Here is a 27,638-nt window from a genome sequence, read left to right as displayed (position 1 = left end):
TGGTCGACGAATTACAAAGGAGAAACTCATTAGCAGCGCAGCGTTACCACAGATTAAAGTTGACAAAAACACAGATATTGTCATTTTATATTTATATTTAAATCTTATTTAAAAGCATGGTGCCATATTCCGTTTCTGTGAAAAGGGCTTGACGTTGACATAAATGGTATACTCTCATACCAAGTTAAACTGTTCAAATGGAATAGGGATTAGACGGCGGCTTAGGGGTGTTTCTCTGAGTCAACGGAATTGGTCCAACCGGATACGCTGGAATTGCAGATGGAGGAGCAGCTTGACCGTAAGATATGGCCTGGACTGGTGAACGAGTGAATCCCGCTGGAGTTCCAGGAATTTGTACGGCTGGGGCTTGGGATAATTGAGACGAACCCGGTGCCCAGTTTGAAGCTGGATCCGGACCATACACTGGAACAGGAGGAGGGGCATTAACAAAAGCAGGAGTGGCAGGAACAACAGAAGGAGTAGGGCCAACAACAGGAGCCTTAGGGATCACCGGCGGTTTAACAGCCGGCCAAACTGGAACGGATACTTGTGGAGCTTTTACTGGAACAGTGGCTGGCGGTGTGGGTTCTTTAGGTGCACCACTAGGGATGAAAGGCGGTGGTGGAGGACGATTGGATGAACCAGGTGTTGATAAAGCACCGGAATTGGACGAAGCTTGCAACTGTCCGGAAGTACCTGATGTAATTCCACCCGATTGCTGAGTTTGGACAGCATCATATTTGGCCTCTCCTTCATAGGAAACTTCTGCCACGTATCCATTGCCATCAGCTTTGTAATTGACTGTTTCCATACGTCCGTCGGGCAGTAAAACGTAATACGTCCCCGTGACGATTGCACCGTCACTGCTCTCCTTGTGTCCGAAATCCAAGCCGATCGCGTCATCATTCACTCCATATTCGAAGCTGTAAGGCATTAAGGGCTTTGGCTTCAAACCAAAAATCAATTAAAGTCTTTACCCTGTTGAATTTAAAAAAAAATTAATTTAAAGAATTTACTGCTGATGTCTGCTCCGGGAACTTGACTGGCCCTGCTGAGGCAGATTGAACTAGGGCAGCAGAATATGCAGTAGCAGTGGCTTTGACAGTGGTGGGAATGGTGACAACGATGGGTTCAGAAGGTGGAGCCCTAACAGGTGCGGGACCATATTCGACCTTTGAATCACGTCCCGAAACAGGTTCCTGCCAAACTGAGTCATCTTGACCGATCGCTATTGATGTCATCGAGCATAACACCGTGAAGATGAAGACCTATGGTCCACAATTTCAATTGATGCAAAGGAGATTTTAGTTTTAAAGATGGAATAGTTTGGACATTGGAGGACTTACGTTCATGTTTGTGGATGTGTTCTCGAAAGGATGAGCTCGTCAACTGATTTTCTTCGACTGTCTGTTTCATTTTATATTGGCAGTCGTTTTTTGAATTTAATTCTGTATGATTCCTGAAGGCCGGAAATCAAAATTGCATGTGTGGGGTGCCGGACATTGTCAAACTTTGCAATTTAACTCAATGCACGCAAAAACTGGTGGCTTTCTATTACCATCTTTATGCAAAGCGTCGAATTTCTCAATCCTTTTCGGTTCATTTCAAAGAGATGTTTCACTTTATGGGAATAGGTTGACAAATGTCTTCCTCTTGTGCGCAAACTATCGCGAATAACAGAAGTACTTATTATATCAGTAGCTTATTATCCAATCACTAGAGACTTAGAAAAAAAAAAGTGAAAGTCGCTTTCTTTGTTTATCTATGAATAGATCTTTGAAATAAACAAATGCCCATCCGTCAATAGGCTAGCACGCAACAGGGAGAAAACTCGAAGGGCTATTGCCGCTATGGAAAATTCGGCTTTCTCTTAGTTTCCGGCCCATTACTAAGTTTCAAAATGATAGAAACTCAGTTGATGTATAGTCTAGTGAGCACAGTTTGACAGTCGTTACGTTAGATTTTTTTAAATACGCATTTTCTTCTATAATCGCGATGATTGTTAGCCTATCGTCATTTTTTATTTGAACAGCTTATGCCTACTCACACCCCAGCTCACAACGTGACGGGCGCAATCACCACACGAATATACGACTTTTGATAAAGATCATCAAGATAAAGAGCTCCACAAAAATCATTTCAATAGCCTTTGGATATTATCATCCACTATATTAGACTTTAATCTTCGTTGCTTGAAGGCATAATATCGTTCTCGCTAGTGCGACCATATTAGTTTCTGCAAACTAACCTTAATTTTTCACCATACTCAACAGGTCAGTCAATAGTAACATTTTAATCGTTCAAAGTATTACTGATCCCTAGCCTCTTTTTCTTGTTATACAGTACAGGAAATTCATTAAGAACAGGTAGCACATACCTCAGTGATATCTGATCTGGCTATGTAAATAAAAGTTAAGTTTTGTACATAAGCAAAAGGGTTCACAATAGAAAAAATGTCGTTTATCGTACGGTACGGTTAAAAGTACATTAACATTACATATCCAGTTTTGGCTAAGAGATGTAATCTACCAAGACAGTTACAGCTAAGTCATTTATGTATTTTTAAGTTACAGCTGCGCATTTTTGGCTATTTCCAGGTTGGGTTGAAGTAAAAAAAAATTTAAAAAGAAAAATGGACGTAGATAAGGAAGTTCAGCGCCTAAAGGGCTTCATGAAAGATTCCCAGGCCAACTTGAGTGAAATAGTCAGAATCTATTATCGCATTGCAAAAGATACAAGTTCTGATGCGTCCAGCGCTGTGCCCATCCTCAACAAATTAGCCGTTCAATTGCTGTCTCCCGAAGTAACCAGCATTTTGAAAGAACACCGATTGGACGCCTTTAGTTATATACTAGTCGCCAACAACTTGCTGGACCTAGATGATGTCAAAGATGACTTGGAAAACGGAGACGTATTGATGACTAACGCTCCAGCCAACGCCATCAGGAAGCTCAAAGCAGAGCTCGGTGTCATGTATCAGATTTTCCGCCCGCAACACCAGCAGCGGAACGCCGCACCACCAACGACCGCACAGGCATTATTAGCCCCGTTCGACAAGCGGTCAATTGACGATGCGCAGCAGTAATTCTTTGGATCGGTCTTGCATCACACAGGGAGGTAAAAGGGGAATGGCATGATTTTGTACAAGTTACCATTGAATCGATCAACACACTTTCTCCGGAGCAGCTTCCATCGTAAGGCGGTTCTCCTTCGGTGAGCCCAGAGCCTTCCGCGAAGCAAAACATGCAAAACTATTCTTCTGATGGGCGCCACCTGGTTCAGGCAAGACCACCATGATCAACGCCATGATCAATTATGTATTGGGTGTTCGATGGGACGATCCCTTTCGTTTCATACTTATCGATAAAGACGTGACATCTCAAGCGTTTAGCCAAACCAGAGAGGTGACGGCGTACGACATCCATTACAGAAATGGTTTCCGCGTTCCTTATTCTCTGACAATTGTCGACACTCCGGGATTCGGAGATACTGAAGGTATCGAGCGCGACCAAGAAATCACTTCGGCCGTCAAGCAATTCTTTGAAAACAGAGATGGCATTCAAGTATAGAGTTTCATTTATTGTTTAATGTCATGTTTTTTTATAATTCTTCCATTATTGGCACAGGAATTAGACGCTGTTGGTTTTGTAGTGCAGTCTGCGCTGCCTCGCCTCACGAGCTCTCAGACGTACATCTTCAATTCGGTGTTGTCCATTTTCGGCAAAGATATCGGAGAAAATGTTCGCTTCCTGGTCACTTTTGCTGATGGAAGGCAACCTCCTGTCTTAGCAGCTATTAAGATAGCTAACCTTCCTTGCCAAATGGATGACGAGGGAGAGCCGTGTCACCAGAGTTTCAACAACGGTGTAGTCTACGCCTCAAATCAGGTACCTGGTGATCGGTTGTCTCCCATCGAATGGGACAACGCAATGCAAAATTTTCGATCGTTTTTTGTTGAGTTGTCCAAAATGCCGATCAAATCGCTCCAACTCACCAAAGAAGTACTGAATAGCCGAGAATGTCTACACATCACTATTCAGGGCCTAGAAACCACCATTCAAGCGCACTTCATGAAAATGGAAGAATTGCAAAAGATCGAGGAAATCATCGCCTTGCACAAAGACCACGTGAACGCTAATAAGAACTTTGAGATCACTGTGAAAGTACCCAAGAAGAAATCGGTTGAGGTTGAAATGTATCAGACAGCCCTGAATTGCTCAAAGTGCGAAGTAACGTGCCATTATCCTTGTGACCCGAATTTGTGGACGGGTTTTTGCCCTGCATTCTGGCAATCAGAAAAAATCTTCCCTACTCTGAACGATTTGACCAATACCTTAACGTCCAACGAAACAAGTATTTTCAATACTATATTAGAAACAACGGTAAATACCGCAACCTCTCTATTATCGACTGGTCGCGCGTGCAAGGTCTGCCCGGGAAAGTGCGCAACTGAAGACCACTCAAACGAACACACTAGTTGGATGTACGTTCAAGAAGACGAGACTCGCACTCTCTATGACATTCGCAAAAAGTACGACGACGCAATGGCAAAGACGCTTAGTGCGGAAGAACTGAAGAATGCCTTGCAAGGAGAGGCGGAGCAACTGAAATTCGAAATCATTAAAGCGATGGATGAGATCACTCGCTGCTCAAATCTTTTAAAGAAGATAGCACTGCGAGGTGATCCCCTCTCCACTCCCGAATATATTAACCTGATGATTGAAAACGAAAAAAAGGAAAAAAACCTGGGCACTGGGAAAGGATTAAAGTTTTGAAAGACTTATTGAAAAAGGCTAAACTTACAAAAGACGTTACCGACGGTGTTTATTTGGCCAAGCAGTTCAAATAGTAAGATTGACATACATGCTTCTACCAAGAAATACTGAAGCAGGGAAGATTTTTTTTTGTCGTTAATCATTTTCTTTAATTATTATAGTCAAAAAAAAAATTTGGCTAGCTATCACAGCAAATTAAGTTGGCTTTCACGTGCGATTGCAAAATTTTTTAAATTTCATATCCTTTTTTTTTTTTATTTGTCGAGATTTAGAGGGTAAAGGGTTAAAATGTATAACTGAATAAATTCACCTATCAAAAGCAAATTTTTTGTTGCATTATTTTTGAGTCATGCTAACTTGGTGTTGGTTGAGCAACTATACAACATAAAAAAGAAACTGTCATTAAAACACAATGACTGTCTAGAAAGTTGCTGGCCGCTGGCGTGTTTTCAAGTGGACTCCACATTTAGAAGATACGGTAGCTTTCCTTTTTGATTTAGAAGTCAATTATATCAAAGACAGATTTGTTTTAAATGTGAGGTCCTGGAACTGGGGTTATATCACCCGTGTATTAGAATTTGATGCCCCCCTTTTTATGACCAGGTAAAACGTTGCCAGGGCAGGTGGATATGCCCCCTGTTCCCTTTTACGTTTTCGCATAATTCCGGATTCAATTTCATTTGAAAACTCTCAACATGCTTGATTACGGCCATTTTATAAATCAGCTGATGTCGAAAGCTATAACTGATTCTTGCCAGTTTAGTCGATTGCGTATGGGTGTCGTGTCCAAACTTTAGAACGGGGAAGTCCAAGGTTAAACACAACAAAACATGTTTTTGCGTTTCGTTCGTCTTTTCGTGATAACACAGTAAATGACGTGTGGTATAGCAATAATTATCTAGAACTTGACACTAGACGATATCTAGTGTGTCAATAGAAGTCATGGCTATCTAAAGTGGATGAAAAATTGTTCCTGGATGGCAACCGAAAGATTTTTCGAAGGAGTTCAACACGCAAAGAATTATGCCACATTCAGACCACGCCCACCTGAGCAACTCACTGAAAGAATCGTGGCCTATTTGAAAGAGAAGGTCAGTCCGCATTACATTTTATTTATTCTAGCGATATTAGATCGTAGGTAAATACATACTAAACAACATCCAGTGACCCCTTTCCATGTTTGTCCCCACTGATACGTATTATCTATACAGTAAATTTAATGATTAGTGACTTATTCGACTATAGTATGAAGGCCAGCTGGATCTTTGTGTTGACGTGGGGTGCGGCAACGGCCAATGTAGCACACCGTTTGCCCATCATTTTCACAAAGTGTTGGCTACAGATGTCAGCAGTGCTCAGATTCAAGTGGCAAATGCCCTCGTTCATCCCGTCAATGTCGAGTTTCGGTAATACGTTTTTGATTACTATCAGCACAATTGTTCCTAAAATTCTCTTAACTTGCGTGCGGTGTCATCTAGAAATTGTACGGCTGAAAGTATTCCAGCAACAGCAGGAAGCACACTACTACGCGTCCACGGCAGCTCACTGGTTCGATCTCCCAGCTTATTTTCAAGAGGCTAATCGAATGTTATGCTCAAATGGAGTTATAGCACTCTCGTCGTATGGATTAGCCAGCCATGTTTTCATTCGTCCCACAAAATCAGCTGAACTTCATCAAGCTTTAGTTCATGTATGCTATGGAGAATTAAATGTTTTCCCCTCACAAACTAACAATAACGTTTGGAACATTTTAAAGTTCTACTGTGAAAGGCTAGGCTCATTTTGGGGCACTGGCAATCGACACGTATACGATGAGTATGCCAATATCGTTGTTCCTTTTGCTGAAATCACGAGGTAAATAATCTATTTTAATTATACGTAATCATTTAGCTACCATTCGTCTAATGGTAAATTTTACCCTCACTGTCCTTCCAGGAGGACCGCAGTGTTTTGTTTTCAGAGCAAGGTTAAATAAAATTTTGATTAAATGCAGGGAAGAATTTTGGACGGAAGAGGTATCAACAACTCTAGCCGAGATTGCAGCTCTGCTGGAAACGGCTGGACCGTATCAAAATTACTGTAGGAGTAAAAGCGATGCAGCTGGACGCGAGCTCCTTGATGAGTTTATTACGAAGTAATGCCCGAGACATAGACTCAATGAGCAACACAATTAATCCATCACTCTGCTGACTTTCTTTTGAAAATGTTCTGTATATACTTCCATGTGGCACATCGCTGTAGCTGTCAACGAGTTCTCGAAACACAGGAGCAGCCGGAAAGGTTGAAGCTCAAGTGGAAACGAAAATATTTTCTAATCATGGGACATAAACCGTAAATTGAACTGTTTTGAAGATCACTCCTTGTCTATATAGTTTGCTACGGATTGCGAAAGAGCTTGTTGAATATCGAATGTAGAATCCGTTTAGGACATAGAAGCCTTTGTGTCATTGCAATACAAAATATTGACAATTACATTATGATTTGGAAATAGAGCTTTTCAATGACATCGCAATAACAGTTCGACTGAGAAATCTAAAAATAACATTCCACGCGACATTCTGTCACCGTTAGAACGAACCTGCTCGTTGTGCTGATGCATGGCTCAGAAATAGAAATAAACTGGTGAAATACCGATATATAGATATAAACCATCGTCCGGCGATTCTCTATTCCGGTGAGCCCAGCGCTTTAGCGGACAAAACATGCAAAACTATTCTTCTGATGGGCGCCACTGGTTCAGGCAAGACCACCATGATCAACGCTATGATCAACTACGTACTGGGTGTTCGATGGGACGATCCCTTTCGTTTCATACTTATCGAAGAAAAGGAGACATTTCAAGCGTTTAGCCAAACCAGAGAGGTGACGGCGTACGACATCATTACAGAAATGGTTTCCGCATTCCTTATTCTCTGACAATTGTCGACACTCCGGGATTCGGTGATATCGAAGGAATCGAGCGCGATCAAGAAATCACTTCGGCCGTCAAGCAATTCTTTGAAAACAGAAATGGCATTCAAGTATAGAGTTTCATGTAATGTTTTCGGCAAAGATATCGGAGAAAATGTTCGCTTCCTGGTCACTTTTGCAAGGCAACCTCCTGTCTTAGCAGCTATTAAGATAGCTAACCTTCCTTGCCAAATGGATGACAAGGGAGATCCGTGTCACCCGCGTTTCAACACGTGCGGTTTTCGTCTCGAATCAAACACCAGGTGATCGCTTGTCTCCTATCGAATGGGACAACGCAATGCAAAATTTTCATTCGTTTTTTGCCGAGTTGTCCAAAATGCCGATCAAATCGCTCCAACTCACCAAAGAAGTACTGAACAGCCGTGAAAGTCTACACATCACTATTCAAGGTCTAGAAGCGACTATCCAGGCGCACTTGATGAAGATGGAAAAGCTGCGGAAGATAGAGGAGATCATCGCCTTGAACAAAGAGCATGTTAACGCTAATAAGAACTTTGAAATCACGGTGAAAGTTCCCGAGAAGAAGCGGATTGAGGTCGATAATAACCAGACAGCACTGAATTGCTCAAAGTGCGAAGTAACGTGCGATTTGACAAACAATGTCACTACCTTGATGTCTTCCAACTACACTACTATTTTCAATACTATATTGGATACTGCGGTAAATACCGCAACCTCTCTATTTTCGAGTGGTCGCGCGTGCAAGGTCTGCCCGGGAAAGTGCGCAACTGAAGACCACTCAAACGAACACACTAGGTGGATGTACGTTCAAGAAGACGAGACTCGGACTCTCTATGACATTCGCAAGAAGTACGACGACGCAATGGCAAAGACGCTTAGTGCGGAAGAACAGAAGAATGCTTTGCAAGGAGAGGCGGAGCAACTGAAATTTGAAATCATTAAAGCGATGGATGAGATCACTCGCTGTGCAAACCTTTTAAAGAAGATAGCACTGCGAGGTGATCCCTCTCCACTCCCGAGTATATTAACTTGATGATTGAAAACGAAACCAAGGAAAAAAAACCTGGGTACTTGGAAAGGATTAAAAGTTTTAAAGACTTGTTGAAAAAGGCTGAACTTACGAAAGACGTTACCGACGGCGGTGATTTAGCCAAGAAGTTCAAAAAGTAAGATTGACATACAGACCTTCCAAGAAATACTAAAGCAAAGAGGATTTCTTTTGTTATTAAGCCAATGTGAGAAAATTGAGTTATCGTATAGTGCGCTTGCAAAATTTAAAAATGTATTGCTTTCCGCCTTTATTTTTTATGTTTTTTTTGAATTGTGAGTGGGCAGTGTGGGTGTTAAATGTAGAGCTGAATAATTTCATCGATGGCTTCTAGTGTGATTGCTAAATACTCGTTTATCTTTTCCATTTCTTTAAAAATAGCAAGTGTGATACGGATTATGAAAAGCTTTGTTGAAATTCGGACTGTGAAATAGGTTTAGAAGAGGCCAATGTGATGTCATTGTAATACATTGCACCTGATTGGGATTTGGAAATCGGATTTTTCAATTACACCGTAATAAGAGCAGTCGACTAAGAAATCGCGAAATAAACTGACCTATACTATTCTCGAAATGTTATACTTTGCAAGATACAAATTAATCGTTATTATTCACTGCCGCGGGAAAGTGGAATAGAGCATAAGTTTTCACGCTTCAGAAACTATTTAGGCAAATTGTGAACAGTTAGTGATAATCCAACATTCTATTACGATTAGAACCTATGAATTATTTCCACGCGTTGTGGTCTATGTTTGAAAGATAGAAAACTGATGAAATATGGCAATTAGTTTGCATTTAAAGCGTTTTAACGGTGCGCTTTCCCTTTGGCAAATTTGTCCGTTCTGGCTGGAAATCAACTAGTTCCGGCATTTTCTATTTTCACTATTTTAATTTTTGATGGTTCGTAAAACAACAGACTATAACATAGCAACCCTTGCTGAAAAGGAAACATTAAAAAACAAAAAAAAACATCACAACGATTTTCTTTAATCGAACCAGCATCTGGAGCAACTGTATGGTTTTGTTTGGAGAAATTTACAGCATGGAAAGTTTGTACATTCCCATGTTCTATCGTCCATAAAGTTCCTTGGAGCTTTATCAGGTTCTAAACCTGCCGCAGACATATTAACATATGACATCTGAGCTATTGATTGTAGGAAGACAAATTAAAATTCTTTTGAAACGCAACTTTCTTTTTGTAAGTTGACGCAAAAATGGGCAATATACAAAAGGCTGCCACAATTATTTTTAAACCACAGGAGATAAACAAATACGACGAGAGTTTGCAGTGAAAAATGTATTGATTGAGAGGTGCACGTGCATTTAGAAAATTCATTCAACCAAAATAAAACATTGCTAAGAAACAATAGTGCTTTAACACAGTTACTATAATATACTGTCAACAGGATAAATCGTAACACGAAAGTAAACTGGAACTGTAGAAAAATGTTGAAACTTCAATGAAATATTTAGAAAACGAAAAAAAAAGACCAGTGTCGGTGTCCTGCACCTCCGTCTGGTGTAACTGGAACTGGAAAAACAAAACTCTTTATTACTGTCTAGTCATCGCAGCGTGATATGGTTGTACTGCCATTCGGACCAATCGACGCTGACTTGGTTGCCTATCTCTAACATCTTTGACTCTACGCAAATTGGTTTGCACGTAACGTTGACGTACTTTCCTGGATGATGGGCTACGTCTTCGTTTCTGGCTGGTAGTACGACCGGCTTCAGTCACGCTATTGTCGGGATAACCCGTATGAGGTTTTCTCTCTCCCACTTCAACACTTTGCTTCAACTCTCGGTGAGGATGTCGTTCGCTGTAACCATCGTGGTAACGCGGATGGGACGGTCTCGTTGGCTGCCTCTCCAAATCAGGACGTTGCTCTTCACTAACGTCATTTGACTTCGTGTAACCGCTGTGAGGTAAACGACGAGGAGGATGATCTTCAGCAATCCTGGGCGGAAGAGGTTTGTAAGGATTAGTAGGATAGGCTTCTTTCGGCTCGTTGTACAGCTTGGGAGAGTAGCCATCATGAGGTAGATTAGGCGTGTATTCTTCCTTACGCTCATTGTTAGGTTTAGGAGAATAGCCGTCATGAGGCTGGACTCTCCTACCGTAGTCTCCTTGAAATTGTTTGTACAACTTGGGAGAATAGCCATCGTGAGGTTGCGGGTGTTCACGTTGAGCGTAAGGAACGTAGCCCTGTGGATATGGGTTGGGTCTGGGCGGATAATCGTTCGGACGTCTGGCATAAGGTTTAGTAGAAGGGTTTTCCGAATAGCCATCGTGAGGCCGACGACCTTCGCTAATTGGTTCCGGTTCGGATTTTGGTTCATCGATCACCGGTGGAGAAACGGTGGAAATGGAAGGTTCTTCTTCATCAACAGGAGCTTCACTCGATTCCGTTGGCGTTTCTACGTAAAAGGGCTTCTTATGTAAATGTGCAGGTGGATACTCAGGCTCTTTTGGACGGTAAAGAGATTCTTGGGGTGGAGGATAAAGAGGTCTTCGTGGCTCGTGAGCCGGCTCGTAAGGTGGAGGGTAATGCGGTCTTCTCGGTTCATGTACGGGTTCGTAAACTGGTCGTCTGACTTCGTGATGAGATTCGGGCCCTTCATAGAGTGTGGCTGGTGGCCCATTTACGGTAGGTTCGTAACGGACCTTGGCTTGGAAACCACTGTTACCTTCGACATAATAAGTCACGATTTGCGTGCGGCCGTCGGGAAGTGCGACGCGATACTCGCCATCAACTCGTTTACCATCGCTCGTCTCTTGATGACCGTAGTCATTGTAAGATGGAGGATGGTAAACCGAATAGCCAAAATTGTAAGGCATTCCCTGTAATCAATGAGTAGATTATCTTTGGTTATTGAAATTTGAAAAAATCAAATAAAATGAGTGTATAGGTACTCACGTAAGCCTTTGATTCAGGCTGGTATTCGTCAGGTGACGCTTGTCTCGTTGCAGCTCTTCTAGCAGCTACTTCACTCACCACTACGATGACGACCAATATGAAAAATATTGCGCGCGCGACACTCACCCTTTTTTTAGGCTTAAGTTTTCATTATTAAATTCGTTATTTAAACTAGTGGTTATTAAAACATGTGCAAGGCAAATGCCTTCGGATGGTTGATGTACAGTAAATAAAAGCATTAAAAAAACAAACACATCTGGTGTTTGCAGAATAAATCTCAACTGTAGCTCAAAAAATTAGCAAATGACAAGCATTATTTGTCGTCAAAACGTAAATAGCTATATTCGTGCAAACAATACTTATTGCAAGATCGGACAAACTCTAGCGACAAAACTTTCTTTGTCGTGAAAGCTGTTGGGACTCGCCAGCTGCGTTCATGAAAAGCATGTCACCCTAGCGCTTGAATTGTAAGCAGTTCCTCTAAGAGATGTATAACCTAACTATATAGGCGAACTTATCGCTGTATAACAGTCTTTTTTAAAAACTATTTTCGGTTTTCGTTTAGATCAGAAATGGACGTAGACAAGGAAGTACAGCGACTAGAGAGCCTCAGCAAAGACTCGCAAGCTAACATGAGTGAAATAATCAGAATCTATTATTGCATTGCAAAAGATGCAAGTTCCGCTGCGTCCAGCGCTGTGCCCATCCTGAACAAATTAGCCGTTCACTTGCTGTCTCCCGAAGTAACCAGCATTTTGAAAAAACACCGATTGGACGCCTTTAGTTATATACTAGTCGCCAACAACTTGCTAAATCTAGATGATGTCAAAGATGACTTGGAAAACGGAGACGTATTGATCACTAACGCTCCAGCTAACGCAATCAGGAAGCTCAAAGCAGAGCTCGGTGTCACGCCAGCAAGCGCAATACCAACGGCCGCACCCGCCACACAAACGGCCGCACAGGCATTATCAGCCCCGTTAGACAAGCTGCAAATAACGATGCGCAGTAGCAGTTCTGTGGATCAAGCTGCATCCCACAGGGACGAGAACAGGGTAGCGGTGGAAATAAAAAACCAATGCACGGATATGAGAAATTTGAATGGCATGAGTTTTTACAAGTTACCATTGACAGCAACATCACCTTTCTCGGGAGCAGCCTCCATCATCCAGCGGTTCTCCTTCGGTGAGCCCAGCGCTTTAGCGAACAAAACATGCAAAACTATTCTTCTGATGGGCGCCACCAGTTCAGGCAAGACCACCATGATCAACGCCATGATTAATTATGTATTGGGTGTTCGATGGGACGATCCCTTTCGTTTCATACTTGTCGAAGAAAAGGAGACATCTCAAGCGTTTAGCCAAACCAGAGAGGTGACGGCGTACGACATTCATTACAGAAATGGTTTCCGCATTCCTTATTCTCTGACAATTGTCGACACTCCGGGATTCGGAGATACTGAAGGAATCGAGCGCGATCAAGAAATCACTTCGGCCGTCAAGCAATTCTTTGAAAACAGAGATGGCATTCAAGTATAGAGTTTCATTTATTGTTTCATGTCATGTTTTTTTATTATTCCTTCATTATTGGCACAGGAATTAGACGCTGTTGGTTTTACCGTACAATCTTCACTGCCTCGCCTCACGAGCTCTCAGACGTACATCTTCAATTCTGTGTTGTCCATTTTCGGCAAAGATATTGGGGAAAATGTTCGCTTCCTGGTCACTTTCGCTGATGGAGGGCGACCTTCAGTCTTAGCAGCTATTAAGGAGGCTAAGCTTCCTTGCCTAATGGATCCCAACAAGGATCCCTGTCACCAGAGTTTCAATAACCGTGCGGTCTTCGTCTCGAATCAAACACCAGGTGATCGCTTGTCTCCCATCGAATGGGACAACGCAATGCAAAATTTTCATTCTTTTTTTGTTGAGTTGTCCAAAATGCCGATCAAATCGCTCCAACTCACCAAAGAAGTACTGAACAGCCGTAAAAGTCTACACATCTCTATTCAAGGTCTAGAAGCGACCATCCAGGCGCACTTGATGAAGATGGAAGAGCTGCGGAAGATAGAGGAGATCATCGCCTTGCACAAAGACCAAGTTAACGCTAATAAGAACTTTGAGATCACGGTGGAAGTACCCAAGAAGAAGCGGATTGAGGTCGATACTAACCAGACAGCACTGAATTGCTCAAAGTGCGAAGTAACGTGCCATTATCCTTGCAATCCGAATTTGTGGATGGGTTTTTGCCCTGCATTCTGGCGATCAGAAAAAATCTTCCCTACTATGAGCGATTTGACCAATACCTTAATGTCCAACCACACTACAATTTTAAATACTATATTTGATACAACGGTAAATACCACAGCGTCTCTATTATCGACTGGTCGCGCATGCAAGGTCTGCCCGGTAAAGTGCGCAACTGAAGACCACTCAAACGAACTCACTAGGTGGACGTACGTTCAAGAAGACGAGACTCGCACTCTCTATGACATTCGCAAGAAGTACGACGACGCAATGGCAAAGACGCTTAGTGCGGAAGAACTGAATAATGCCATGCAAGGAGAGGCGGAGCAACTGAAATTTGAAATCATTAAAGCGATGGATGAGATCACTCGCTGCGCAAACCTTTTAAAGAAGATAGCACTGCGAGGTGATCCCCTCTCCACTCCCGAAAATATTAACTTGATGATTGAAAACGAAACCAAGGAAAAAAAACCTGGGTACTTGGAAAGGATTAAAAGTTTTAAAGACCTGTTGAAAAAGGCTGAACTTACGAAAGACGTTACCGACGGCGGTGATTTAGCCAAGCAGTTCAAAAAGTAAGTTGACATACAGATCTGCCAAGGAATACTATAGCAAAGAGGATTTCTTTTGTTATTAAGCAAATGTGAGAAAATTGAATTATCACAGCAAATTGGCTTTGAAGTGCACTTGCAAAATTTTAAAATTTATTGCTTTCCGCCTTTCTTTTTAATGTTTTTTTTTAATTGTGAGTGGGCAGGGTGGGTTTTTAATGTAGAACTGAATAATTTCATCAATGGTCTCTAGTGTGATTGCTAAATACTCGTTTAACTTTTCCATTTCTTTAAAAATAGCAAGTGTGATACGGATTATGAAAAGGCTTGTTAAAATTTGGACTGTGAAAATAGGTTTAGAAGGGGCCAATGTGATGTCATTGTAATACATTGCACCTGATTGGGATTTGAAAATCGGATTTTTTAATTACACCGTAATAAGAGCAGTACTCACACAGGACTTATAGTTTTCCCGATCAATTCAAAATCGGGTTTTGGAACCATTTTTCCCCGGCCCGCAAACCAACCCAAGTACCCATGGGTGACAATTTATACTAATTTAAGAAAACACAGCGGTACTTAATTCAATCTATTACATAAAATGAAAGAAAAACAACAATTAATGTAAGGAAAAAAATTTTATTTGTATTTTTTTGTAATGCTTAATAAAGAGTAAACAATAAATGTAAATAATAAAAATACACAAAAAAAACACAAACAAATAAAATAGACCGAGAGCCTGCGACGGTTAGGGGTAATTTTTTTAACAAAAGGCAGACCGCCAAAAATATTTAAGTTAAGGTATTTTATCGGCAGAAATGCAAGTCTGCCGTGCCGCAGAGGGTTCCCCTGGGCGGTACCGACTCCCGAAGTCGGCGGGAAATGCCCAAGTTGGGCAAAATTTCAAGAGGGATAAGATTTTCACTAAAAAAAAGAGCGTGAAAAGTTATACCCAAACCGCTCAGACCAGACGAAAAAATCGGGTTCTAAATACCGACCAGACGCAGGTGTGTAACGGTTTCCCCCCTGTCAAATTCCTTTATGAATAGTGGCAACGTCGCATTGACGGCGGCAAATTCAAAAATTTCATGTTATTTTTTGACAATTCGAACGATTATTGATAAAAAATACTAACAAATACTAAAATATCTTGGTGTAAGACAATCTGGGTTTGTATTTCATGATTAGCATAAACAGTTGGCATTTAATTGCACAAAACATTAATAAATTATTAATTATTATTAATTTTCGAAAGCTGAATCGTCATCGAAGTCATTATCATTTTCGCAGTGAAATCAATTTGTTTAGCTACACTCCTATCTTTAAGGATCTTTCTGAGGATGGATGGCACTGGCACATGAATTCTTGTTCCAATCGGTGTACCTGGATTTTTAAATGAGCTTGAACATTTTTATGTCTTATAAATATGACTAAAGGACAATACCATTATCTTTAATCAAAACTATGTTGTTGCTGTCAAATTTTGGAACCAATGGTGCTTGCTTCTGCTTCACACCAACAATAACAGCCTTTTTCTTTTGGCCCTTGATAGCCACCAGAACCTTATCTCCTACAAAAAAGAATTCAATTAATAGTAGGCGAATAAAAACTATAAAACATAGTGTTCATACCAATAGTCCCAATGCCAGTTTTGTTATAGACGTGAAAGCATTTTGGAGGCCTGCCTTCAAGCATAGCTTCCTTGCCAATAGTGCTATTATCTAGGCTACCACACGAAGTCTCGTGAGTAATTGGATTTGGTTTAGGGGTTGACACTGGTGAAACGACCTAGAAAAAGGAACTGAAAACTGTAAAATCCGTGCTAAATTCTGCATCTGGAAAGTCATTTTTCCCCTAAAGTAGCATAAACGAGGCGGTCTGAATGTTTCCAGCATACATGCTGTCTACTGTATCTATCATCTAGCCTAGCGCCTCAAAAGATTCACGTTGCCTGATTCCCGTCCAATATCCAAAAACTTAACTTCATTCTTCATGTGATGATATAAATAATGAGACGTATTTAATAAGAAATCCTATGGAAACAATGAAAACTACCATTTTGTTTTTGTTATTTTCAGTTTCCAGGATTTCTTTTACTGGTTTATGATTTTCAGTTCTCAGACAACAAGGCGAATGGCGTATTATTGTACACTGTTTAGCGTGGTACTATTTAGTTTATTCGTTTTCTGTTCAAACGTTTTCGATTGACATACGTACACACACGAAAAATGTACGAATTTCTTTTGTTTATTGTTACTGTGGCTTTCTTAATGTACAAGTTCGTCGAACAAGGTGGATACAAAAAATGTGGACCATCTGGGAAAAGTGTATTGATCACTGGTTGTGACTCTGGCATATAGGACTATCGATGGCCATCACTGCTGAAAAGTTGTGCTTTCACGTCATAGCTACTTGCTTGGATCTCAAAGGATATGGGGCTAACTACATGCAACAAAATAATCCAAATATTTTCCTCGTTCAGATTGATGTTACCAAGCCAGCCGAGATTGAAAATGTTCTGCAAACAGTTAATGAAAATCTACAGAATACCCAAACAGCTCTATGGGCTCTCATAACACGAAATAACATGAAATTTGACACAGTAACAATAAACAAAAGAAATTCGTACATTTTTCGTGTGTGTACGTATATGGGAAGGAGCATACTACAACGGTGCAAGACAACATTTATACAAATACAACAAATTTTTTATCATAAAAAACCCAGTTTGTTATTATAAAGAACAGGAGAACAAAATAAGACAACAGTATTTGCATTTTTGGAACACCTCAACTTAAAAATAAACATCATTGCACATGATGACACAATCAAGCTTATAAGCTTGAAAGCGCCCACTTTTATAAAAGTGGGCGCCATTCACTTTTAAGCTCGATTGTGTTAGCATTGCAATTTAGCCTTGTAGGTCTCTTAAACATTCTAGGGATGCTCTAAAGGCTGTTACTGAGGGAGAAGGAATTTTAATATCGAAAACGCATTCCTCAAAAAAATCCATAAAATGATTCAAAATACTGAGGGAAATTTAAATTAAATGCATAAAACGAGCAAAACAAGTTAACGAAAGCAGTTGCAAAGTCGTTACCACACAGTATTATATCACGATCGATAACAATCCAGAAGTTTGTAGGAGTTTCCATCGTTCCCATGCAGCAGATGAATGGCTGCTTCAAATGAGGGTCTCGCGTTTCGCTTAATTGAATCAAGTCAGCATTATCCTGTAAACACAACACAATAAAAAATTGCTATAGTTATAAATAAAGACGAAAAAGAGTAAACTTTTAAACTGAAAAGAAAATTGCCTTTAAAAAGACTATCAGTCGTTCCGTAATCAAACGAAAATTAACTTTTCGGAGTTTAACGATGCTTGGAGTCAGCTTTAGTAACACGAAAACGGCCTTAAGACATTCTGTTAAAAGGTATTTCGTGAAAAATGACAAATTAACTCGAAAAGTAGACTATAATCAACTTACCGTCAGGGCAGTCAGGAATGTCAATGTTTTTTTATTAGCCAGAGCCAATATTTTAAATAAGAATTTTTCTTTAAAGACTTTTTCGAAGTTCTTGGCATCGGGATAGAGTAATTGAAATTCTACCTGAAACTTTAGGAATAAAAATAAGTTAGCTGAAACATCTCGAACGTATTGCTGTAGCACATTACCAGAGATCCATTTTGGAAGTCCTTGAAGCGGGGATATTCTTTCATGATGAGACCAGGTTCAGTCAGAGTTTGTTTGATTTCTTTTTGGCGATACCCAAAAGTCGCCTTGCTGTACTCAATGATGACTGTGTCATTATCTCCTCCAGGCGGATGACTCTTCAACCATTCAACCTGTAAATATAAACAAAGTTAAAGCTTTTATTGTGGATTGAATGTTATTTAAAAAATAAACCTTAAACTGGCATTCGGCTTCATTGAAGATGTAGTCGGCATTTTTCTTTACATGAGGCCGTTTCGTGACACGCGGTTTTTTTTGGATTGGAGGGAGGAAGGAAGCCATGAAAAAGTTTCAAGTGACTTGTCAGTTGAGAATAATTGCCTTTAACTATAACTGAACATAAAAAGCATTTAAAAGAATCAATGGACATTTTGGAAAAGGGTCTCACCAACCAACAAACACACAGCACAGAAAATGTTCAACTTAAAATAGATTCCTACTACATAGATATTACCTAGCAATTTTTCTGGAATTCCAGCCGGCAGTTTGTTAGTCGACAGGAGATGCAACCGCAGGTCTTCTGCAGATAAAGTTGAGATACAAGTTTTAGATTCCATTAAAGCCCTCAATCACATAACTGTCAAAATTGTCTGCACTGACGACCGTCATTAACTTTTTTTGCATGCTGGATGTTTGCCATATTTCAAATTAGATTTGACAAAAAATATTTATTGTTTCAATATTGCTAAATCTGTTATATTAATTCAAATCCCGGTGTCTAAGAATTATTTGTGGGATTTCTATCCAGTATTCTGTATTTTTAAATGATTTTTATTGATAAATATCTCTTGGATGGCAACGTTTACTGACGCTGATGCAAAAATTCGAATACCTGGTATTCGAATTCGAATACGGAGGGGGCGTTTTATTCAAACTCGATCTTCGAATACCCGGAAGTACGAAGGGTATTCTATTTCGAATAAGGATTGTCTTATAGATAGTCGAAGATTTAGAATAGGTAAGACCATCTACCAGACCTATTCTAGCTAAGAGGTATTCGAATCTCGGATAACCAACGTATAAGATTAGAATATCCCCTGAAAACTGAGAGTGTACGTACACACACGAAAAATGTACGAATTTCTTTTGTTTATTGTTACTGTGTCAAATTTCATGTTATTTCGTGTTATGAGAGCCCATAGAGCTGTTTGGGTATTCTGTAGATTTTCATTAACTGTTTGCAGAACATTTTCAATCTCGGCTGGCTTGGTAACATCAATCTGAACGAGGAAAATATTTGGATTATTTTGTTGCATGTAGTTAGCCCCATATCCTTTGAGATCCAAGCAAGTAGCTATGACGTGAAAGCACAACTTTTCAGCAGTGATGGCCATCGATAGTCCTATATGCCAGAGTCACAACCAGTGATCAATACACTTTTCCCAGATGGTCCACATTTTTTGTATCCACCTTGTTCGACGAACTTGTACATTAAGAAAGCCACAGTAACAATAAACAAAAGAAATTCGTACATTTTTCGTGTGTGTACGTATGTCAATCGAAAACGTTTGAACAGAAAACGAATAAACTAAATAGTACCACGCTAAACAGTGTACAATAATACGCCATTCGCCTTGTTGTCTGAGAACTGAAAATCATAAACCAGTAAAAGAAATCCTGGAAACTGAAAATAACAAAAACAAAATGGTAGTTTTCATTGTTTCCATAGGATTTCTTATTAAATACGTCTCATTATTTATATCATCACATGAAGAATGAAGTTAAGTTTTTGGATATTGGACGGGAATCAGGCAACGTGAATCTTTTGAGGCGCTAGGCTAGATGATAGATACAGTAGACAGCATGTATGCTGGAAACATTCAGACCGCCTCGTTTATGCTACTTTAGGGGAAAAATGACTTTCCAGATGCAGAATTTAGCACGGATTTTACAGTTTTCAGTTCCTTTTTCTAGGTCGTTTCACCAGTGTCAACCCCTAAACCAAATCCAATTACTCACGAGACTTCGTGTGGTAGCCTAGATAATAGCACTATTGGCAAGGAAGCTATGCTTGAAGGCAGGCCTCCAAAATGCTTTCACGTCTATAACAAAACTGGCATTGGGACTATTGGTATGAACACTATGTTTTATAGTTTTTATTCGCCTACTATTAATTGAATTCTTTTTTGTAGGAGATAAGGTTCTGGTGGCTATCAAGGGCCAAAAGAAAAAGGCTGTTATTGTTGGTGTGAAGCAGAAGCAAGCACCATTGGTTCCAAAATTTGACAGCAACAACATAGTTTTGATTAAAGATAATGGTATTGTCCTTTAGTCATATTTATAAGACATAAAAATGTTCAAGCTCATTTAAAAATCCAGGTACACCGATTGGAACAAGAATTCATGTGCCAGTGCCATCCATCCTCAGAAAGATCCTTAAAGATAGGAGTGTAGCTAAACAAATTGATTTCACTGCGAAAATGATAATGACTTCGATGACGATTCAGCTTTCGAAAATTAATAATAATTAATAATTTATTAATGTTTTGTGCAATTAAATGCCAACTGTTTATGCTAATCATGAAATACAAACCCAGATTGTCTTACACCAAGATATTTTAGTATTTGTTAGTATTTTTTATCAATAATCGTTCGAATTGTCAAAAAATAACATGAAATTTTTGAATTTGCCGCCGTCAATGCGACGTTGCCACTATTCATAAAGGAATTTGACAGGGGGGAAACCGTTACACACCTGCGTCTGGTCGGTATTTAGAACCCGATTTTTTCGTCTGGTCTGAGCGGTTTGGGTATAACTTTTCACGCTCTTTTTTTTAGTGAAAATCTTATCCCTCTTGAAATTTTGCCCAACTTGGGCATTTCCCGCCGACTTCGGGAGTCGGTACCGCCCAGGGGAACCCTCTGCGGCACGGCAGACTTGCATTTCTGCCGATAAAATACCTTAACTTAAATATTTTTGGTGGTCTGCCTTTTGTTAAAAAAATTACCCCTAACCGTCGCAGGCTCTCGGACTAAAAGCTGCAGCCCAACGGAAAAACCACATTGTGCGCACCAGGAAAATGTGGGAGCGGAGAGCAGATATACATGGAAGGGGGTGGAGAGAGCCAATCAGAGGGCCGGAATAGTCCCGCTGGGATGTAGCAGTGACGGTCTCCAAGGTCGGGCCCGTCTCGCGGAAATGGGCAAGTCTAAACATGTTGTCCCCTCTTTGGGTAATTTTGCAATTCCTTTCTGACCCTTTCCCCAGTTTTGTGGAGAAAATTTTCCCTTTGGTTAAATTGGCCGAGTGCAACTCATTTTTTTGTCTACCCCCGCGAGAGACAGGTCTCACTTACAGCAGACAATGCTGAAAGTTTCATCAGACTTTCTTTTGGTCAATCAATGTCGTGAAGTTTTTTAATAAAATGAAGCCAAAAAGCCTTGCGTGAACGTGAGAAATAGAGAACATCACGCTAAATCACTGCATTCGGAAATAATTTGCAAAAGTCTTCCATAAATTGTAGAGTAATGGTCGACGAATTACAAAGAAGAAACTCGTTAGCAGCGCAGCGTTACCACAGATCAAAGTTGCCAAACACAGATATTGTCATTTTATATTTATATTTAAATCTTATTTAAAAGCATGGTTCCATATTCCGTTTCTGTGAAAAGGGCTTGACGTTGACATAAATGGTATACTCTCATACCAAGTTAAACTGTTCAAATGGAATAGGGATTAGACGGCGGCTTAGGGGTGTTTCTCTGAGTCAACGGAATTGGTCCAACCGGATACGCTGGAATTGCAGATGGAGGAGCACCTTGACCGTAAGATATGGCATGGACTGGTGAACGAGTGAATCCCGATGGAGTTCCAGGAATTTGAACGGCCGGGGCTTGGGATAATTGAGACGGACCCGGTGCCCAGTTTGAAGCTGGATCCGGACCATACACTGGAACAGGAGGAGGGGCATTAACAAAAGCAGGAGTGGCAGGAACAACAGAAGGAGTAGGGCCAACAACAGGAGCCTTAGGGATCACCGACGGTTTAACAGCCGGCCAAACTGGAACGGATACTTGTGGAGCTTTTACTGGAACAGTGGCTGGCGGTGTGGGTTCTTTAGGTGCACCACTAGGGATGAAAGGCGGTGTAGGTTCTTTAGGTGCACCACTAGGGATGAAAGGCGGTGGTGGAGGAAGATTGGATGAACCAGGTGTTGATAAAGCACCGGAGTTGGACGAAGCTTGCAACTGTCCGGAAGTACCTGATTTAATTCCACCCGATTGCTGAGTTTGGACAGCTTCATATTTGGCCTCTCCTTCATAGGAAACTTCTGCCACGTATCCATTGCCATCAGCTTTGTAATTGACTGTTTCCATACGTCCGTCGGGCAGTAAAACGTAATACGTCCCCGTGACGATTGCACCGTCACTGCTCTCCTTGTGTCCGAAGTCCAAGCCGATCGCGTCATCATTCACTCCATATTCAAAGCTGTAAGGCATTAAGGGCTTTGGCTTCAAACCAAAAATCAATTAGATTCTTTACCCTGTTGAATTTAAAAAAAAATTAATTTACAGAATGTACTGCTGATGTCTGCTCCGGGAACTTGACTGGCCCTGCTGAGGCAGATTGAACTAGGGCAGCAGAATATGCGGTAGCAGTGGCTTTGGCAGTGGTGGGAATGGTGACAACGATGGGTTCAGAAGGTGGAGCCCTAACAGGTGCGGGACCGTATTCGACCTTTGAATCACGTCCCGAAACAGGTTCCTGCCAAGTTGTGTCATCTTGACCGATCGCTATTGATGTCATCGAGCATAACACCGTGAAGATGAAGACCTATGGTCCACAATTTCAATTGATGCAAAGGAGATTTTAGTTTTAAAGATAGAATAGTTTGGACATTGGAGGACTTACGTTCATGTTTGTGGATGTGTTCTCGAAAGGATGAGCTCGTCAACTGATTTTCTTCGACTGTCTGTTTCATTTTATATTGGCAGTCGTTTTTTGAATTTAATTCTGTATGATTCCTGAAGGCCGGAAATCAAAATTGCATGTGTGGGGTGCCGGGCATTGTCAAACTTTGCAATTTAACTCAAGGCACGCAAAAGCTGGTGGCTTTCTATTACCATCTTTATGCAAAGCGTCGAATTTCTCAATCCTTTTCGGTTCATTTCAAAGAGATGTTTCACTTTATGGGAATAGGTTGGCAAATGTCTTCCTCTTGTGCGCAACCTATCGCGAATAACAGAAGTACTTATTATATCAGTAGCTTATTATCCAATCACTAGAGACTTAGAAAAAAAAAAGTGAAAGTCGCCTTCTTTGTTTATCTATGAATAGACTAGTAACTTTGGGCCCGTCCAGGGCCGGGAGATAGGTGGCGCTAGCGTATTTTTAACGCTTTTTTCGCCATTTAATTCTGCCAAACTGTTAACGGTTAATTTTTGCCCGTCTACTCTTTAAGCTTTCTGCGTTCCCATTTTATGCCCGTCGACCCATTCACTGTCTCTATCCGCAAAGGTGTCCGCCTAGTTGCCCGTCCTCCTCCTCATAGTCTGCACGTCAACCTATTTTGCTTGCCAAAACGACCGCTGTAGGTGCCCGTCGACCCACTCTTTGCTTCTGCCCGTCGATCCACTTGCTGCCTTTGCCCGTCACATCACTCACAGCCTCTGTCCGTCAACACCCTCTCTGCCCGTCGACGCACTCTTTGTCCGCCAAAACGCCCGCTGTAGTTGCCCGTCGACCCTATCGTTGCCTTGCCCGTCCGCCCCCTCATAGTCTGTGCCCATTACTAAGTTTTAAAATGATAGAAACTCAGTTGATGTATAGTCTAGTAAGCACAGTTTGACAGTCGTTAAGTTAGATTTTTTTAATACGCATTTTCTTCTATAATCGCGATGATTGTTAGCCTATCGTCATTTTTTATTTGAACAGCTTATGCCTACTCACACCCCAGTTTACAACGTGACGGGTGCAATCACCACACGAATATACGACTTTTGATAAAGATCATCAAGATAAAGAGCTCCACAAAAATCATATCAGTAACCTTTGGATATTCTCATCCACTATATTAGACTTTAATCTTCGTTGCTTGAAGGCATAATATCGTTCTCGCCAGTGCGACCATATTAGTTTCTGCACACTGCACTTAGTTTTTCACCATACTCAACAGGTCAGTCAATAGTAACATTTTAATCGTTCAAATTACTACTGATCCCTAGCCTCTTTTTCTTGTTATAGACCTTTTTAAGATTCCTCGGTGTAAGCAGAGCGAAAAGTCGTGCGGCTAGTCGACTAGTGCGCACCATGGCGGGGGATAGCCGTAACTAGCTGCAGACTTGGCTTGATTCTTCGAATCACCTTTTTGTTCGGCTCTATGTTACTGTAGTCTGCTAGTGTATTAAAAGATAAAAATGTCCGTTTTCAAGTTTCAGTTGTCTCAATTAGTGCTTTCTTTAGTTGAAGAGGACCGTGATTTGTATTATAAAACACTAGAGTTCCTGAAGTGCCACGATCCCCTCGTAATACCTCTACAGTTATTTAAAAGTGGAAAATCTTCATCTAAGTATCTTCCCCCCATAGAGACTTGGCATTAACCATTTCCTAACTTTTCGAGAAATCAACGCAATAGGTTTGACATACAACACAGAGTGCCAGACTACAGTAACATAGAGCCGAACAACAAGGTGATTCGAAGAATCAAGCCAAGTCTGCAGCTAGTTACGGCTATCCCCCGCCATGGTGCGCACTAGTCGACTAGCCGCACGACTTTTCGCTCTGCTTACACCGAGGAATCTTAAAAAGGTCTATACAGTACAGGAAATTCATTAAGAACAAGTAGCACATACCTCAGTGATATCTGATCTGGCTATGTAAATAAAAGTTCAGTTTTGTCCATAAGCAAAAGGATTCGCAATAGAAAAAATGTCGTTTATCGTACGGTACGGTTAAAAGTACATTAACATTACATATCCAGTTTTGGCTAAGAGATGTAATCTACCAAGACAGTTACAGCTAAGTCATTTATGTATTTTTAAGTTACAGCTGTGCATTTTTGGCTATTTCCAGGTTGGGTTGAAGTAAAAAAAAAATTTAAAAAGAAAAATGGACGTAGATAAGGAAGTTCAGCGCCTAGAGGACTTCATGAAAGATTCCCAGGCCAACTTGAGTGAAATAGTCAGAATCTATTATCGCATTGCAAAAGATACAAGTTCTGATGCGTCCAGCGCTATTTCCATCCTCAACAAATTAGCAGTTCAATTGCTGTCGTCTGAAGTGATTATGATCTTGAAAAAACATAGGCTGGACGCCTTTTCTTACGTGCTAGTCGCCAACAACCTACTGAACGTGGATGATGTCAAAGATGACTTGGAAAACGGAGACGTATTGGTGACTAACGCTCCATCCAATGCGATCAGGAAGCTCAAAGCAGAGCTCTGTGTTGTATCAGTTTTACCACCCGCAACACCAGCAGCGGAATGCGCACCACCAACACCGCCAGGCAACCCACAAGGGTCAATGAGCAGCAGGAATTATTTGGATCACAAAACTGCATCAACCACTGACGAGAACAGACTACCAATAGAAATTATAAACCAATGTAGCAATATGAAAAAAGTTAACGACATGATCTTGTACGTGTTGCCATTGAATCGATCATCAACTTTCTCCGGAGCATCTTCCATCGTAAGGCGATTCAGCTTCGGTGAGCCAGATCCTTCCGGAAGCAAGACATGCAAAACAATTCTTCTGATGGGTGCCACCGGTTCAGGCAAGACCACCATGATCAACGCCATGATTAATTATGTATTGGGTGTTCAATGGGACGATCCCTTTCGTTTCATACTTATCGATGAAGACGTGACATCTCAAGCGTTTAGCCAAACCAGAGAGGTGACGGCGTACGACATCCATTACAGAAATGGTTTCTGCGTTCCTTATTCTCTGACAATTGTCGACACTCCTGGATTCGGAGATACTGAAGGTATCGAGCGCGACCAAGAAATCACTTCGGCCGTCAAGCAATTCTTTGAAAACAGAAATGGCATTCAAGTATAGAGTTTCATTTATTGTTTAATGTCATGTTTTTTTATAATTCTTCCATTATTGGCACAGGAATTAGACGCTGTTGGTTTTGTAGTGCAGTCTGCGCTGGCTCGCCTCACGAATTCTCAGACGTACATCTTCAATTCGGTGTTGTCCATTTTCGGCAAAGATATTGGGGAAAATGTTCGCTTCCTGGTCACTTTCGCTGATGGAGGGCTACCTTCAGTCTTAGCAGCCATTAAGGAGGCTAAGCTTCCTTGCCTAATGGATGCCAACAAGGATCCCTGTCACCAGAGTTTTAATAACCGTCGGGTCTTCGTCTCGAATCAAACACCAGGTGATCGCTTGTCTCCTATCGAATGGGACAACGCAATGCAAAATTTTCAATCCTTTTTTACCGAGTTGTCCAAAATGCCGATCAAATCGCTCCAACTCACCAAAGAAGTACTGAACAGCCGTGAAAGTCTACGCATCACTATTCAAGGTCTAGCAGTGACCATCCAGGCGCACTTGATGAAGATGGAAGAGCTGCGGAAGATAGAGGAGATCATCGCCTTGAACAAAGAGCATGTTAACGCTAATAAGAACTTTGAGTTCACGGTGAAAGTACATAAGAAGAAACGGATTGAGGTTGAAATGCACACAGCCCTGAATTGCTCAAAGTGCGAAGTAACGTGCCATTATCCTTGTAACCCGGTTCTGTGGACGGGCTTTTGCCCTGTGTTCTGGGGTTTAGAAACATTTTTATCATTAAAATCGAGTTTTCTAGCGTGCAAAGTCTGCCCGGGAAAGTGCGCAACTACAGACCACGCAAACGAACCCACTAAGTGGATATACGTTCAAGAAGAAGAGACTCGCACTCTCAATGAAATTCGCAAAAAGTACGAGGACGCAATGGCAAAGACGCTTAGTTTTGAAGAACTAAAGAATGCCTTGCAAGGAGAGGCGGAGCAACTGAAATGCGAAATCATGAAACCGATGGATGAGATCAGTCGCTGCTCAAATCTTTTAAAGGAGATAGCACTACGAGGTGAACCCCTCTTCACTCCCGAATATATTAACTTGATGATTGAAAACGAAAACAAGGAAAAAAAACCTGGTTACTTGGAAAGGATTAAAAGTTTTGAAGACCTGTTGAGAAAGGCTGAACTTACGAAAGACGTTACCGACGGCGGTGATTTAGCCAAGCAGTTCAAATAGTAAGATTGACATACATGCTTCTATCAAGAAATACTGAAGCAGGGAAGATTTTTTTTTGTCGTTAATCATTTTCTTTAATTATTATAGTAAAAAAAAATTTGGCTAGCTATCACAGCAAATTAAGTTGGCTTTCACGTGCGATTGCCAAATTTTTTAAATTTCATATCCTTTTTTTTTTTTTATTTGTCGAGGTTTAGAGGGTAAAGGGTTAAAATGTATAACTGAATAAATTCACCTATCAAAAGCAAA

The 27,638-nt window shown here is 40.9% G+C and overlaps 5 protein-coding genes, 1 long non-coding RNA gene and 2 pseudogenes across 11 annotated transcripts in view; 4 read left to right on the top strand and 4 right to left on the bottom strand.

Annotated features, from left to right (window-relative positions):
* Positions 1 to 14,914, top strand: part of LOC116920748 — an 18,592-nt gene extending 3,678 nt beyond the window's left edge. Inside the window, exons 3-4 of one of the 2 annotated variants that reach the window (XM_045172250.1) lie at positions 12,593 to 13,203; positions 13,267 to 14,914. In XM_045172250.1, the coding sequence (XP_045028185.1) occupies positions 12,593 to 13,203; positions 13,267 to 14,493 (1,838 nt within the window). In that variant the 3' untranslated portion in view covers positions 14,494 to 14,914. Of the gene's footprint in view, positions 1 to 3,626; positions 5,100 to 12,592; positions 13,204 to 13,266 lie in introns of those variants that run through there. The other variant, XM_045172251.1, reaches the window with a different exon arrangement.
* LOC116920753 (cuticle protein 19.8) lies at positions 78 to 23,937 on the bottom strand. 4 transcript variants are annotated; one of them, XM_045172262.1, is made up of 4 exons: positions 23,052 to 23,924; positions 22,713 to 22,973; positions 22,267 to 22,651; positions 78 to 600 (listed from the first exon to the last, which is right to left on the bottom strand). In XM_045172262.1, the coding sequence occupies exons 1-4, from the start codon at positions 23,055 to 23,057 to the stop codon at positions 194 to 196; spliced, it is 1,059 nt and encodes a 352-aa protein (XP_045028197.1). In that variant the 5' UTR covers positions 23,058 to 23,924; the 3' UTR covers positions 78 to 193. The 4 variants fall into 4 exon arrangements, with proteins under 4 accessions (XP_045028197.1, XP_045028198.1, XP_032797665.2 ...); XM_045172263.1 differs by lacking the exons at positions 22,267 to 22,651; positions 22,713 to 22,973; positions 23,052 to 23,924 and adding exons at positions 1,017 to 1,268; positions 1,347 to 1,459; positions 1,559 to 1,577 and having other exon boundaries at positions 78 to 946; XM_032941774.2 differs by lacking the exons at positions 22,267 to 22,651; positions 22,713 to 22,973; positions 23,052 to 23,924 and adding exons at positions 1,017 to 1,268; positions 1,347 to 1,494 and having other exon boundaries at positions 78 to 946.
* Positions 2,088 to 2,622, top strand: LOC123471230. Its single transcript, XR_006645411.1, has 2 exons — positions 2,088 to 2,273; positions 2,344 to 2,622. It is a non-coding gene; the product is annotated as an uncharacterized LOC123471230 (long non-coding RNA).
* LOC123466488 lies at positions 5,286 to 27,638 on the top strand. Its single transcript, XM_045172260.1, has 4 exons — positions 5,286 to 5,866; positions 6,021 to 6,181; positions 25,212 to 26,195; positions 26,259 to 27,638. Exons 3-4 carry the CDS (start codon positions 25,248 to 25,250, stop codon positions 27,387 to 27,389), a joined length of 2,079 nt encoding a protein of 692 aa, XP_045028195.1. The 5' UTR covers positions 5,286 to 5,866; positions 6,021 to 6,181; positions 25,212 to 25,247; the 3' UTR covers positions 27,390 to 27,638.
* Positions 10,036 to 11,773, bottom strand: LOC123471224 (early nodulin-75-like). Its single transcript, XM_045172261.1, has 2 exons — positions 11,672 to 11,773; positions 10,036 to 11,595 (listed from the first exon to the last, which is right to left on the bottom strand). Exon 2 carries the CDS (start codon positions 11,590 to 11,592, stop codon positions 10,306 to 10,308), a length of 1,287 nt encoding a protein of 428 aa, XP_045028196.1. The 5' UTR covers positions 11,593 to 11,595; positions 11,672 to 11,773; the 3' UTR covers positions 10,036 to 10,305.
* Positions 15,614 to 16,412, bottom strand: LOC123471227 (annotated as a pseudogene).
* Positions 16,697 to 18,863, bottom strand: LOC123471228. Of its 2 annotated transcripts, XM_045172266.1 has the most exons (7): positions 18,654 to 18,862; positions 18,472 to 18,532; positions 18,374 to 18,432; positions 18,142 to 18,312; positions 17,954 to 18,082; positions 17,783 to 17,889; positions 16,697 to 17,698 (listed from the first exon to the last, which is right to left on the bottom strand). In XM_045172266.1, exons 2-6 carry the CDS (start codon positions 18,479 to 18,481, stop codon positions 17,860 to 17,862), a joined length of 399 nt encoding a protein of 132 aa, XP_045028201.1. In that variant the 5' UTR covers positions 18,482 to 18,532; positions 18,654 to 18,862; the 3' UTR covers positions 16,697 to 17,698; positions 17,783 to 17,859. The 2 variants fall into 2 exon arrangements, with proteins under 2 accessions (XP_045028201.1, XP_045028203.1); XM_045172268.1 differs by having other exon boundaries at positions 18,472 to 18,863.
* LOC116929752 lies at positions 19,960 to 20,753 on the top strand (annotated as a pseudogene).

The sequence above is a fragment of the Daphnia magna genome, linkage group LG4 (genome assembly GCF_020631705.1).
Source record: "Daphnia magna isolate NIES linkage group LG4, ASM2063170v1.1, whole genome shotgun sequence".
Lineage (NCBI taxonomy): Eukaryota > Metazoa > Arthropoda > Branchiopoda > Diplostraca > Daphniidae > Daphnia > Daphnia magna.
This window is presented reverse-complemented; position numbering and strand designations above follow the sequence as displayed.

Bases quoted from the DNA above. Each gene is read 5' to 3' on its own strand.
- LOC123471224 (XM_045172261.1), bottom strand. From the start codon at position 11,592: ATGCCTTACAATTTTGGCTATTCGGTTTACCATCCTCCATCTTACAAT.
- LOC123471228 (XM_045172268.1), bottom strand. The intron at 18,313-18,373 runs GTTTATTTTTTA...TTATATTTACAG, and splicing joins AAGCCGAATGCCAGTTTAAG to GTTGAATGGTTGAAGAGTCA. The intron at 17,890-17,953 runs GTAAGTTGATTA...ACCTTTTAACAG, and splicing joins CATTCCTGACTGCCCTGACG to AATGTCTTAAGGCCGTTTTC.
- LOC116920753 (XM_045172262.1), bottom strand. The intron at 22,652-22,712 runs GTAAATTAATTT...TTTGGTTTGAAG, and splicing joins AGACATCAGCAGTACATTCT to CCAAAGCCCTTAATGCCTTA. The intron at 601-22,266 runs GTGCACCTAAAG...TCATCCCTAGTG, and splicing joins ACCGCCTTTCATCCCTAGTG to GTGCACCTAAAGAACCCACA.
- LOC123466488 (XM_045172260.1), top strand. From the start codon at position 25,248: ATGGACGTAGATAAGGAAGTTCAGCGCCTAGAGGACTTCATGAAAGAT. The intron at 26,196-26,258 runs GTATAGAGTTTC...TTATTGGCACAG, and splicing joins AAAACAGAAATGGCATTCAA to GAATTAGACGCTGTTGGTTT.